The 14,655-nt window shown below is 41.8% G+C and overlaps 2 protein-coding genes across 2 annotated transcripts; both read left to right on the top strand.

Annotated features, from left to right (window-relative positions):
- The first annotated feature begins 47 nt into the window (after positions 1–47).
- On the top strand, positions 48–10,914 carry CDPF1 (cysteine rich DPF motif domain containing 1). Its single transcript, XM_053462783.1, has 4 exons — positions 48–307; positions 9,178–9,292; positions 9,562–9,673; positions 10,454–10,914. The coding sequence occupies exons 2-4, from the start codon at positions 9,186–9,188 to the stop codon at positions 10,571–10,573; spliced, it is 339 nt and encodes a 112-aa protein (XP_053318758.1). The 5' UTR covers positions 48–307; positions 9,178–9,185; the 3' UTR covers positions 10,574–10,914.
- PKDREJ (polycystin family receptor for egg jelly) lies at positions 511–8,583 on the top strand. The gene has a single exon (XM_053462109.1). It carries the CDS (start codon positions 511–513, stop codon positions 8,581–8,583), a length of 8,073 nt encoding a protein of 2,690 aa, XP_053318084.1.
- Positions 10,915–14,655: the final 3,741 nt, after the last annotated feature.

Here is a 14,655-nt window from a genome sequence, read left to right as displayed (position 1 = left end):
CGGGGCCGCTGTGCACTGAGGAAGCACGCAATGGGTTAACTCATGTTTATATAATGTTACTGTTTTGATGCAACACGTAGCTGCGGTATCCCTCCACGCAGACTACGCAAACCAATGAGAGTATCACTCCGCGACCGAGGGATTACTACCGCCGCCATGTTTGTTCCTGGCAAGATACTGAAAATCGTGGATCGCTTTGGAATGGTTATAATAGTTTGGGTTAAAAAAGCAGCGGAATAGGTCACGGGGGCGTTTCGGAGTTTATCAAGGTATTTCCGCACACAGGATTCCTCACGGTACCGGTTCGGTGAGTATGTTACATAAAATGCTCTCTGGGGAGTGGGACCTTTAATCCCGAAGCTGAGGTGAAATACCCAGAACGGGAGTAAACGGAGTATTTGCTTTAACGGCGAGTGGGCGTGGCTTGAGTGCAGTGGCGGGAATCGCCTGGTTTTGAGGTCTGAGGTGTTTACCTCAGGTGCTCATTTAACTGTCTGACAGAAGGAAAGGATGGTGGCTGTGGCCCTCTCTGGTACCTTGGGGTCAATGATGGCTCTGTTGGCTTTGGCTCAGGTTCTGAAGCCTCTGCCGTTACAAATGACATGCTCTGAACCGCCAGGGAAGGTGTACACACGCCTGGACACCGACATCCGCTCCACTTGTCTGTGGAGAGCTGACCTCTGGCTGTCGTTCGAGCCAACGGTCACGGTTTCTGTCGCAGAGAAGGCGGGAAGACCCCCAGTGTGCTTGTGGTACAACAGAGGTACGGTATTCCGAAACACGTCCAAATGGTCGGGTCAGGAGAAGATGAGCGTGACCTCCGGGAATATCGTTACCGTGCGTTGTTTCACAGATGGCTGCTCCTTGCCCGGCTGTTGGCACCAAAACCTAACAATCTCCATCACTGACCAAGACGCAAAGTTTTTTGTCATTTCACCATCGCCCCGCGTGTATCAGTACGATTTGGTGGTGTTCGCTTGGTGTGCCAAGATGAAGAGCACAGATTGGAGATACAGTTTCTCCAGTTACCTCGGTGGACCCGTGACACTCTTACCGAGTAATTACTACGTGGAGATCGAGGACCCCACTTACCCGCCGAGTGTCCGTAACAACTGCTCAGGTTACTACGGTTACAAAGTAACCGTCCGCTACAGCGAGGTCGGCCAGTATATGGCTACGCTGCTCGTTCCTGGTGGTTCCCCAGCTGAACTCCGCCTGACTGTAGACGTGGAGCAGGCTCTCCTCCATGTTTTTAGTGCCGTCTCAAACCAACTCAACCGAACCTCGGATCTAAGACTCACATGGACTCTCCTCCCTTTAACCAGCAGAGTGGTGGCCTTTCAGCTTGCAGATCAAAACAGAGTAGGTTCTTGGGATCTGACGGTCAACAAGTACGCTGTTGAGACGGAGTTCTGCTCACCTCCGTTGAGCCTTGTTGGATCTGCACTTGTTAGGATCCACTTTCTGGTGAATCAAAGCGACGTAAGAAAGCTTGGGGATCAATTTTACTTTACCAATGGCATAGCTGGGCTAAGAAACCTTGGTTCTGTGGTTCTGAATCCTTCCGAAACTCATAGTAACGTATATTATTTTAGTTGGGAAAACGGACTGTACTACTCTTTTAAGGAAAATGAAGCCGAGTCTGGATCCAGCGCCTATTTTATAATCTATCAAGAAGGAGGTCTGAATTTCCTCTTCCACATCACATTAGTGGGATCACAGACGTACACTCTTGCGGCACATATGTATCTAAACCGAAGGAATGCGTTGTATCGATCGCTGTCGGATATGGAGCTAGAGGTTCATTTTTTCAATAGCGGTTCTTCGCCGCTGTTCACCCCCATCTACGTCGTATGGTTTGTCCCATTGCAACACCCATTGTTGCAATGCGAGTGGACGTTTATTTTGGAACTGTACGGCGCAAAGAAATCATACCTGTTTAAGAACACGACGTATACCTATGGAGATTACGTCACAAATGCTGCAGCCTACATCCCCAATTCTAAATTAGAATTTGATGTGAAACTTTATGCAGGGTTTGTAGCCAAAGTAAATTTTACCAAAAGTGGCTTAAAGCCGGTTATTTTAAAGGCAACTGTCGGCTCCTACGCCAGAAAAGTATTTGAGACGTCAGTTTATTGTTACAAAATGCCTTGTGATATTCTTGCATTTAGCATCGCAAAACCTACCTTCCCGTCCTCTGTAATAAGAACTACGAAAGGGTCCCGTTTATCGGTTTCTGTATCCATACAAATTAATTGTTCCGCGTCGCAAGGAATAAATATGCTGTGGAGAATATACCGGGTTTCCAATGAATATGATATTCCTGCATGGGACGATTACATCGACTTGCCCCAGGTGTCACCCGTAAATCAGAGCACCGTTGAAATTCCAAAATTTGCTTTGGATTATGGTTTCTATCTATTCAACGTCTCCATTGATATTGCTACGGCTGATGATGAAGACGCTTCTCGATTCAAGTCGGATTCTGTCGTGGTTGTTGTAGAAGAGAGCGACCTTGTAGCCATTATTGCTGGTGGATCCTTCAGAACTGTTGGTTTCAGTGACTCGTGGACTCTTAATGGAAGTCCTTCATTCGATCCAGACTCACCTGACCCCTTGCAAGGGCTATTTTTTACATGGTACTGTACAAAGAACTTCTCCGACTATATTTTAATGAGGGTAAGTCAAAATGCAACCTGCCACCCAAATCAAACGGATTTAACGTGGATAACCCCAGATGCCATGATGCAAACTATGGAACCGGAGTCACTCCAGGGCAACAGAAATTACTATTTCCGTTTAGTAATTAGTAAGAGGAACAAAACTGGATATTTTGACCAGACTGTTCTTGTCGCACCCGGACGCCCCCCTCTTGTAAGCGTTGTGTGCATTGAAAATTGTCTTAGAATTTTAATCCCAACAGACAGATTTTCCTTATCAGGAAAATGTATGGATTGTAGCAAAACCAGTCGACCCGAATATGAATGGTCCCTGTATCAGAAGACGGCTGAGGTAGACCTTGACTGGGCATCTAAAACAACAACTGGGAGGCATATTGCTTACTTGTCTATTATTGCCAAAGCATTTCTGGGGATTGCCGATAAGTGGTATACTCTAGTTCTCAAGGTCACAACATGGACTGGCGCCCCTTCTGTTTATAAATACTCATTTTACGTTAATTCTCCTCCTAAGTATGGGAAGTGTCATTTAAGACCATCTCTCATTGCAACATTTGGCTCTAAGCTTACAATCAATTGTAGCGGATTCCACGACAGAAATTTACCACTTAGCTACAAAGTCATAGCGGCCTTAAATAGGACAACGTTCGTTAGTTCCCTGCGTGAAAATTCATTAGGTTCGGTTGTTTACTATGGATACGAACCTTCAATCCAGCTTTCTTTACTTCCCGTCAGCTTACATAGTCAAGCCTATTTAAAACTGTATGTTCAGGTATACGATTCACTGTCTTCTTATACGCAAATCGTATTGTTTGCCAACATTCAGGATTCCAATCATACCCAACCCAAAGAGGTAATTCATAAGCTATTCATGCTGTCCAATGGGTCGAACTCTCCGATGAATGTTTTTCTTGAAACGGGTGATTTCATAAAAGCGGGACACCTAATGTGTATGATAGCATCTCTGTTAAATAATTTAATTTCCGAAGATTTTATCGCTCCCATTGAAGATGATAAAACTAAATTACGAGAGAGCCTCTTGACTATGTCATCTTCCATGGCAGTTACTAACGTCATGAGTATTAATCAGATAATTACAAGCATCAGTGAACTCACTCAAGTCAAAAAGGAGATAAGTCTCAAGTCTCAACAGCTCTCGGTGGAGAAGTTGGCCGAAGCTGCTGCTTCTGTAAATAAGTACAGAAAAGAAACGCTTGGTTCTGTTGAGAGTGAAAGGTTAAGCAGTGGAATTCTCACCTCGTTATCCAACCTGATAGGTGCGTCACTTTTAAATATTCCCGCGCAGGCAACGGACGTCCCAGCGCATACGGTGGACGTACCGCAAAAAATTCTGTCCGTAGCAGAGACCGTGACGGACGTCGTATCCGTTGGTAAAGTGCCTGGCGAAAATGACACCGTGATGGAATCAAAGAATTTTAAGATTACTCTGAAGAAAGAAGAAAGGTGGGATCTTGTAGATTCATACAACAGGAGGCTGGACTGCCTTAGTTGTTTCTTTCCGGTGTTACAGAATAAAACATCCGTTATGCCCGTCGACGCCGTAGTGGACGCTGCGTTTTATGAGTTTAAAGTGGACCCGTTACCTTGGTTGAACAATGGAAGAGAAATCGATACAGTGGTGACCGGGTTCTATATGGCATCGGCCAGAGGCGATGGCCGTGTGATTAATATAGTCCCAGAAATAATAGATATAACTATGGAAAGAAAAAGTGAAGTACCCATTTTTGATATTTCTGTTTCACCGGATGTTGAGAAAACTACAAGTGGTGTGTTTTCCTTTGAGATTAATCTTACTTCCAAAGCAGAGTGGTTTGTACAGTTTTTTTATACGAAAGATATAACATTTAATGTTTCTGTACATATTGGGGAGAACATGACAGATAACCCCTCGATTGCATTATTCAGCATCGGTAATGGAGAGACAGGTCAATCAAAAACAAAAGAGAGTGTCTTAAGGACTTGGAATCCCAAGATCATTCGCATCCCTACGGAGTCCATTCCTATGGAGAACAGCCTTAATCTTTCAGTAGAAATGACTACCAGCTATATTGTTTGGAAGAAAACGCCATTGCTTAGAGCCTCTATCTACAACGTTGCTTGCTTGGACTTCGAAGAAGGAGAAAATTGGAATGAAGCTAATTGCAAAGCAGGGCCCCTTACAGATAATAAAAGGGTCCACTGTGTATGCCAAGGATTCCCAAAAGCTCAGAAAAGAAGCTTTACTTTTCTAAAGAAAAAACATATATTTTTAGCAGCGAGGGTATTTGTCAGCCCTAACCCAATAGATCTCACCAAAGCTACGTTTAGAGACTTGCGTAAAAATTTTGCGACCCTCGTCACCGTTCTTGTAATGTTTACTCTTTACGCTGCGTTGGGCTTCTGGGCAAACAAATGGGATAAGAGTGACGTGACAAGCAAACAAAAAGTTATAGTCTTGCAAGACAATGATCCGTATGATACCGAGAGCTATATAGTGTCGATTTACACCGGTAGTCGTTTGGGATCTGGCACGACGGCAGATGTCTATTTAAAAATCATTGGTAAAAATCTCGACAGCGATGTACATCTTTTAAGATATCCAGGACAAAAACCCTTCTCGGCAGGGAGGATCGATAACTTTTTAATAACAACTAAACAGGATTTAGGAGATATCTGTTACATCAGAATATGGCACAATAACTCTGGGAATTCTCCTGGCTGGTACTTAAGCAGAGTAAGAATAGAGCGTTTGCATACGGAACGCGTTTGGTATTTTATGTGTCGAAAGTGGTTTGATATCGAGAAGGGCGATGGAAAAATAGATAGGTTTTTTTTTCAGGCCGACTTAGAGAAACCGTTAGCAAAAATTGACTTTCTCTTAATAAATTTATCTTGGAAATTATACGAGGAGCATTCGTGGCTGGCTGTTTTTGCCCCCGCACTATCCGATTCTGTCACTAGATTCCAAAGGCTCTCTTGTTGTTTTGTGATCCTCATGAGCGATTTGCTAGTCAACATGGCCTTTTTCGGCGCAGAGGAGGATGAAGCCGAAGGCGAAGATCTACAATTTATTCAATCACTAATTATAGGAATCCAGAGCTCGTTAATAACAATACCCGTTGAATTATTTGTACAAGGGTTGTTCAAAAGTCCACAGGATCAATGTTCAACATCTAGCATTTCAGAGAGTCATGGGTTCCGAGACAGTTTGCATGCGCCGGCCGTGGGTCGGAGGAAAGATTTGGAAACAGAGACAGATTCTTTGCCTAACTCTTATAAGTCACAAAGAATACAGCGTAGCAACTGTTTTATACCCGATGAGTGGGCTAATGAAAGCGTGACAGTAAGGTGTATGTATCAAAAATATAGAAAAGACCGCTGCAAAAAGTGTGACGCCAAGAAGATCTCAAAAAGGAAAAAACATCATCCTTGCAAATCAAAAAGAGTACAGAAACACAACAGTGCGTCCCCCAGCTCATTTGCTAATCAAATTGGCACAATAAGACGGGTCGATCGGAAATCTAGAACAGCCTTTTCTAGAAAAAGAAGTCGCAAGCCTGATAAATGTGCCAACCCTGAAAAATTGACGAATCAAAATGCCTCGTTAATAAGCATTGATTGGGAATCTAGAACAGATATCTCTAGAAAGTGTAACCCCAAGGAGATCCCCGGAGCTGGCATATTTCCTCATCGCAAGCCACAAATAATTCCGCATAAAGATTGTGTTATCCATGAAGAATTGACTAATACAAATCCCACATTAAGATGTATCGACGGGGAATCTGGAAAAGAAACCTCCGGAAAAAGTAAATCTGCGAAGGTCTCGGAAAGAGAAACACTTCAACGTCGCGAATCGCAAACCGTGCCTGCGGGATCCGTAGATCCAAAACCTAGAACAGACATCTGTAGAAAAACAAAATCCCAGATCATCCCAACGGGAAAGACATTCCAACTTAACTTTAAACAAACTGCGGTTGGACAGAGACTGTCCATTGTTCTTCGTCGCTGGGGCGTTCACATGGCCTGGATTTTAGTCATCGTAGTATGGAGTGTGTCAGCGTGTTGTATTGTCTTGTACGGTCTGTCATACGGCACCAACAAGTCTAGATCGTGGCTGTTTGCGTCAGTGACATCATTTGTTCAGAGTGTCTTCGTTGTGCAAATTGCCCAAATTGTACTCACGTCCGCCTTCCACTCGTGTCGCACCAAATATTGCCACGACATCACGTGGTCGGGTAAATGCGCTTTCGAGATCCCTTTAGATAATATTCCCAAAAATGAAGAGCGCGACAAAGAGTTACACTACAAGCTGAAAGCTCTCAGGAACAGGGTCCAATATCAGCCTCCAAAACCGGAGGACATAATATTAGCTAAGACGCGATGCGCGATAAAAAGGAAAGCTTACGTCTTTTGCGTTCAGATGATTATTCGTCTTGTATTTCTGTCGGTGGTGCTGGGTTTTTGCTATTCTAACCACGACGTTAACCTTTTTCATCACAGTCGGGCTGCGTACAAGCAGTTTTCACGGAATCTAGAAAACGTTGATAGGCTGAACCGTATATACGCTTGGACGAGCAAAGTATTAGTGCCCTTGATTCACGACGACAAACAGCCGACTTTTCTTGGCGGGAGCTGGTCGAAGATCATCGGGTTGCCCAGGATCAGACGAGTAAAAAACACGTATTGCTACGGCAACGACACCGGTGTACGTGGTTTGCTTATTGGAAAAGAATCGTGTGCTCCGGAGCCTGCGATTGGTCCACCAAAGAAAAACGAGAGTAACGCGTATAACCCCAGCGAATACGATGGATTCACCTTTGAGGACGGTATCCCCCACTGGAATTACTCATTGCCGGGGGCTGCGTTTGGGACAGCGGGGTACCCGGTGTATTTATTTCCAGACAAGCCCCGAGACCATTCCTTAAAGAAAATCCGGGATCTGGAAGAAGCGAACTGGCTTAACGAAGAGACGCAAGCCGTCGTCGTAGAACTAGCCACGTTTAACGTTTACTTGCGTTTATTTTGCACAATAACGGTGGGCTTCCAAGTCTCCAGCGTGGGGCTAGTCAATCAAGAGTTATCGGTGCGTTCTTTCACGTTACCGACGATTCACGATGCGAGAGCTGCGGATCTACTTATCGGTTCGCTTTTTTTTGCTTTTACTTTTGTGTATATCGCAGAGGAAATTTACCGAATGTGTGCAGAGAAGAAAAAGTATTTATGTATTTCCAAAGGACTTAATCTGGTGTTCAAATGCTCGTTGTTACTGGCTTGCGCGTTGTATCTGGCTAAATTTATTCTGAGTGCACACTTGCTTCACCTTTACTCGCATCATCCCAAACAGTTCATCCCCCTTTATGTGGCTTCTAAAGTCGATGCGACATTTAGGAACACGCTGGGCTTTTTGGCATTTTGCACCACACTGAAGACCCTGAAATACGTCGGCTTGCTTTACGACGTACAATTAGCGCACAGGTCTTTAACGGCGGCTGCATCAGCCATTTGCCCATTGGGGTTTGTGGTTGGCGTATGCTTCGTCGCATACTCTTCCTTCAGCTGTTTAGTATTTGGGCGACACGAATGGGAATTTCATTCATTTGTAAATTCTGTCCAGACGGTATTTTCAAGCAACGTCCTCGTCGGAGGCTTCTACTTCTCTTTGTTTGTGCTGGTAACGGCCTGTATCCTCATACGTTTATTCCAAGCTATCGTCTTATCCTCTTATGAAACCAGCAAACAATCTACGTCCGAGGAAGCGGTGGAGAACGCCAAAGTCGTTGCCTTTTTAAAGAATTCCTTCTGGGCTTTCTTATCCGGAAGACACCCCGGGAAGGATGAACGAGACATCTTATACGCTGACTCCCAGGATCAAAATGAAAATTCAATACGTATTAGAGATTAGAAGAGGTCAGTTATTTTGGTATGTTGTTGTGTTTTATAATCTCATTGTTGAAGCTTCATACCACGTACGCTTCCGTTCAAAAGTTTGGGGTCACTCAGCTATTTCTATGGGAAATGAGGACATTTTTGGCTGTAACATAATTACAAAAGGGCTTCCTCTCGGTGTGGCTAAACGTCAAAATAAGGTTTTTGAAACTGTATTTGAAGTCTTGTGGTCTCTTTCCTTCCATACACCAGCTGACGGCCACCTGGGACTTCACTTTTTGTGTACCCCTGGCCAACTTTTAAATCAATACCCTCGCTCAATATTCTTAATGAAAGTCTTATACCACCAATAAAACCCCGGCGGGAGATGATGTCATACCTGCGACTTGCTTCTTTTGAAGCATTTGCATATTATTTAGAAACCATTCTAAATTCACTTTAAAAAAAAAAAATATATATATACATAGTTGGTATTTGTGGTCATCTCTGTCTTATTTAAATTTTCTTTGTTTTAATGAAACTTACAGGGTAAGCGTGGAATATGTTAAAAGTTCCTAAATATAACGTCTCAAAGAAATATTCAACATCTTTTATGTTTTCATCTTCGCAGGCTACAGAATGGATGATTCCCCCCAACCAAAGGGAATATTTGAATGTGAACTTTGCAGGTTATGCATCCCGTACACGTACTTTGGACAGAAGCCGCCTAATACACGTTCGGTGATGTAAGTCTAAGACCATCATTGGACAGATGCGGGAGAAACGAGGCTGTTTAAATGTTTTAAATGGTTTGGGGTTTTTTTTTTTATCCAAATGTAAAACTATTTTTTTAAGTAAATTATGTTTTTGTAAATTAGTTACCAACGTTTTTTTTTTATATATATATATATACATTTGATGTCGATTTCATGTGGTTTTTAGTACCTTTTGTGTGTGTAATTGTCTCGTTGAGATGACATTAGGGATCTTGACAGGTGACTCTCCTTATTTACAGACTCTTGGAAGAATGTTTTGTAACGAAAGATCCTTTCACACCAGACAAAGAGAAATTCCTGATCCTCGGCTCCCACTGTAGTTTGTGCAAGCAGGTGGTGTGCGTCGGCACGGTAAGGCACATCTATTTTAAATACATTGAATTTTAGAAGCGTGGCTGGTGCTTTGCCACTGTTTTATAAATCATGGGGCTCGGGGCAAGCTCCTCGTCCATGGCCCTCCAGCCCACCGTGCCGGAGTGTGAGGGAAGCGGAGTTCTGTGCAGCGTCTAGCACAGACCTTTCCATTAACTCTTCCTCCATTGACATTTTTATGGTGTCTCTGTCCTAGGCCTTGCCCAGGGTAGCACCCCAGTTGCCACAGAGACCTACCAGCTTCTCATTACCTTCTTTATGCAGAGCACCATTAAATGACGTCCCCATAAGGTGGCACTGAAGAGCTGCTATGGATGTCTGAACAGACCGTTGTCGTGTAACTGACTGGTTTCATTAAGTGTATGGCTCACTAGCGGTTGGACCTGCTGCCCTAGGCCTAGAGGTCTGTGCCGATGGCTGCATGGACCTCTAGCTCCAGGCTTTGGTGGCTTTTGAGGAGTCCAAGAAACAGATGTTGTGGTCCCCTAAAGTAAGCCTGGGCTCAGAGGTGCACCCCCCTTTAAGACCACTCCGCAGCTCGGCCTCTAAAAGGCATAGTCATCTATTGTTAGTGTTCTTGGAAAAGTCAGTATTAGGAGGCTGTGCATCTTATTTATTTATTTATTTATTCTGTGCTAGAGTAAATATTTCACAAATAAAGGTAGAGGGAGTTATCTCAAAGTATACATTCTATGCCATCATGTGAAGCATGCAATCCGCTGGGTCATGCGTTGAAGATCGAATCTCTCCCTTATCCAGGAATGCAGTCTGTTTTACTCCAAACGGTTCTGCCTGCCCTGCGTCATCAAACACAAAGGCGAATTCCCCCAAGAGATCCAGCTGGACGTAGAAAAGCGGAAAGCCCAGCCAAAATCCTAACACCGGTGAAGAATGAACAGTTTACAACCCAGAGACGTGTATATTAAACAGCTGACACAGAGTAACAGGGAGTGTTGGATTTTTATGGCGGATCGTCACACATAAAACACGATGGTGGAATTCCTCGCTTCTGAACATCTAAGAAGACCAGAGAGATCCAGCAGAGGATAGTTTCTGAATTTCCACTCTAGGCAGAAGTTTTATTAATTATTTTATTAGTTATTTGTATTTATCAACATGCATGTTGTGCCTTTATCATCTGTAACATCTTCAACAAAATATAAATAACCCACAGTAACTCGATAGGGGCAAAAAATAAAAGTATATTTTCTGAAGAAAAACTGGTTTCATTGTATTCTTTTAAATATATTATATTATAGAATAAACAGATTTAGGGACATTTTTATTCCTGCTTTAAAAACAATGCACATCATTTCTAAAGTATTATTTACTGATTATTACACAGCTATCGTTCTTAAATGTATTGAAGTCACCTGTTACTTAACCCTTTTGTATATTTCAAGAGAAACGGGAAGAGCAAAATATTTCTTGCTTTTTTTACCTCTAGATTGTAAGCTTCTGTGAGCAGGGCCCTCGTTACCTCTGGTTTTTCTAAGTCAAAAATTGTTATGTTATGTAGTATTTGTTATGTTCCGATTATCCGTTGTACAGCGCTGCGGAATATGATGGCGCTATATAAAACAATAAATAATAGTTTGCAAAATCACACTATTCTGTAACTTTGAACAGAAATTATTTATGCAAAAAAATGAACAAGCCATCAACTTTTTCCAAAATAAATTTTATTTTATGTTAAGGCGAAGTAGTACCTCGTAGTTAAATCAGAGTCAGACATAATTAGCGAGCACCTATACATGCTATACTGGAAGCCATCGAAACGACACCTTCATTCACTCCCTTTAACTTGCATGGGATAGGAACACAAGATAATAAAATATACCACGACAGTCTCTCTGTATTTTATTTAATTCACTTTAAAACACTAGCAAAAAATAATAATAAAACATCTTTATATCAATTCTGTTTTAGTGCAAAATGACCCCAAGGGAAACTATGGCTAAAATATGTTTTTACATGAAAAAGAGTACGTTTTATGAACGTGTTTCCGTATACTGACAGAATTGAAATGGAGATTCTATATGTATGTTGTATAATATGAATGTCTAGCATTTTAAAAATTTGTGTATGTTCTTTTTTCACCAAATCTTCCTATTTTTTATTTTGTTGAAATTGGATTATGAAAGGTGTAAAATGATTCATTACAAAGCAGATAAAAATCCAGCGGTGCATAAACTTAGGCTTCTGTCAAAAAAACATATTTAATTTTTTAAAAAAATACACTTTTTCTGGCAAACTACAGAAGAGCTGGATGGTAAAAAAAAAATCCTATGGTAGCAACTGCAAAAGTGGAATCATTCTGCCAAAACAAAGGCTTCTGCAAGCGCTGACATCACAACGTACCTTCTAATACATTATGCATGGCGTGACATCGCAAGCGGTCATGTGATGCAAAATCCTGTGCTACAATTTTTGTGTTTTCCTCTATTTTTTTTGTGTTTTAGGCTAAATATTTAAACTGGCTTGAGATTCCAGTTACGTTAGGTGTGTATAACGCCAACGAAAATGGGATGTTTGGAAGGAAAATGGCTGAAAAATATTAGTTTTTCACACACAAAAAAAGGCGGTACGTGATTTTTGATACATTTCAAAAATAACTCCCATTTCAGAAATATTTCTATTCCCAGCTTCCTGAGAATCCAGTCATTTCCCACTGCACAGGAAATGAACGCAAAGTAAAGGAAGTTGGCTGTGCAGAGGGAAACTGCTTCCCCCAGCAACAAAAATAAAATATCTTAAAATCTGCCAGAATACAGAAACATGTACAAATATCTTTCAGAAATTCATAACACGGTGTTTGTTTGTTTTTTCATTAAAAGATACAATTTTAAACATTTTTATATCATGACTATCCGTGTTCTGCATGGATAATAACTCTTTAATATGCGTTTTAAACCAGCGTGCAGGTCCTGTTTCATTTTCATCTAAATATAACATCTTGAATTGCACAATATTCACCGTTAGTAATTTATACAGTAATGCCCTCAACGTTGTGCTGCAATTTTTCTGTTGTTTTTTTTTTTTTTCTTTCAACAAAAATTTCCACTTATGGCAGAAAATTAGGAGCCAGGAAAGTCGCTCTAATATACTTTATCCGGACAAAGTTTTTTCTCACCGAGGTCCACAAACTGGCCAAACCGAAGAGACGCGATAAAACTCATTACATACAAAACGATAAAACACATACCACCATTATTGGTAATTTACATATTAAGGTTTTAGTATAGAATATTAAAATTAAAACACACACATTGCATTGTTAGGGTTATCAGTTAGCCTATAAGTACCCCCCTATTTTCCCTAATTACCCCCCCCAGTAACCGATTACAGACATTATAGAGATTACAAGGGCAGCAGTGATTTAGAAAGTCCCACGTACTTAATGCTTTTACATTTAAGAAAATATTGCCCACACCTGAGGCATACGAAGTAAACAATCGCCACAACTGGCAAGGAGACCCCCGATATCGTTGATGCCAAGACACCCACCCATTCTACGAAGGTTTTTAGGGGTTCTGTATAAACAATGACCGCTTGAAACAGAACAGCCAATGAAATCGCTTATTCCATTGGTTGCTATGGTAATAAGACTACTTTGCTCCTGAATTCCTTTTTATTGATAATCTCCCAATTGTAGGTAGAGGATAAGAAGACTTCCGGGAACTCGGGCAAACCCGGAGTAATTTACCTCATTTAGAGCTTTCAGTAGTAATATTACAAATTTTGTTTCTATGGTGACTGGACTTTGCCCAAAATTTTACTTTAATCCATTCAAAAATTCTGCTCTGAGTGTCGGGGGACCTTCCAGCTCCAGGCACTTGCAATATTAAGATTACAAATTGTTGCCATTATTTGGGTCAGATTTTACCTTGAAAATTTAAAAAAGAAAATCTACTTTTTACTATAAATAATAATTAGTGGATACAAAGTTCACGACACAGGTGCCCTTGTAAAATTTCAAGCATGTGAATTTTATACAGAAGAGGGTAGCAGACTCTCGGGGTCACCTGGAGCTGACCCCTACCTATTCTCACCACGCTGTGGTCATATATAAGACTCCCAGTTGGTGCTTTTGCTCCCAGTATGTTATGGTTGATCTCCCTGCCTGAATGCAGGTGACTCAATTAGGTGTATCTTTAAATAATGACAAGTCAACGTTTCCAGACAGGTGTAACGCATTTGTCACTACATAGAATCTTCACGATGGGCTGTTAAAGGGTTAATATCTCAGGCATAGCAATGTTCTAATCTCCAAACTCATGTAATCGAGCGCTTTTCTGGCTATGGGTTCCTTTAAGTATATTTCGATATGGTGACCTTGTCAAGGTCAGTGCTGACATTTAACATACATATCACAGTATGGCTACTCGGAATAGAGGCAGTGTGTAGCTCTAGAGACTAAACCCTGAATTGTGCGGAGGACTAAAAAAATAATAGCAACATTCATACTCAACCCCATTGACATCCATCATAGAAATCCCCGTCCCATGCATGTTTAATACCCTCACTGTATTACCCTCTACCACCTCTGCTAGGAGGCTGAACCCTGTAGAACCTCCCTGCTACAGAGCTGCTGGGTTCCAAGCAGGTTGAGCAGACAAGTCCTCATGAAGTCAACAGAACCACCAGGTTCTCCGGGACGGTCAGCTGGCCCCCAGGAGATTATCTAACCGGACGGCACAAATCTCTAGTCTCTGTGATACAAATGTATCCATCCCGTCCACCCTATACAGGAAAACCAGCATCAACTACGCATATTTCACCCAAAATGAAAAAAAAGCAGTCCTGCTTTGCAACAAGCGACACAAAATACAGCCCGGAAAACATGAAAAATATTGCTACGGTGCACAAAGGGAACGAAAAGAAAAAAAGAATCCCTGAGAAAAAAAATTGGTTTCACGTAAGCAGTGCATCTTGGTTTTTTTGTCAAAAATATATATATA

The sequence above is a fragment of the Spea bombifrons genome, chromosome 4 (assembly GCF_027358695.1).
Source record: "Spea bombifrons isolate aSpeBom1 chromosome 4, aSpeBom1.2.pri, whole genome shotgun sequence".
NCBI lineage: Eukaryota > Metazoa > Chordata > Amphibia > Anura > Pelobatidae > Spea > Spea bombifrons.
This window is presented reverse-complemented; position numbering and strand designations above follow the sequence as displayed.

Bases quoted from the DNA above. Each gene is read 5' to 3' on its own strand.
- PKDREJ (XM_053462109.1), top strand. From the start codon at position 511: ATGGTGGCTGTGGCCCTCTCTGGTACCTTGGGGTCAATGATGGCTCTG.
- CDPF1 (XM_053462783.1), top strand. From the start codon at position 9,186: ATGGATGATTCCCCCCAACCAAAGGGAATATTTGAATGTGAACTTTGC. The intron at 9,293-9,561 runs GTAAGTCTAAGA...CCTTATTTACAG, and splicing joins CCTAATACACGTTCGGTGAT to ACTCTTGGAAGAATGTTTTG. The intron at 9,674-10,453 runs GTAAGGCACATC...TCCCTTATCCAG, and splicing joins AGGTGGTGTGCGTCGGCACG to GAATGCAGTCTGTTTTACTC.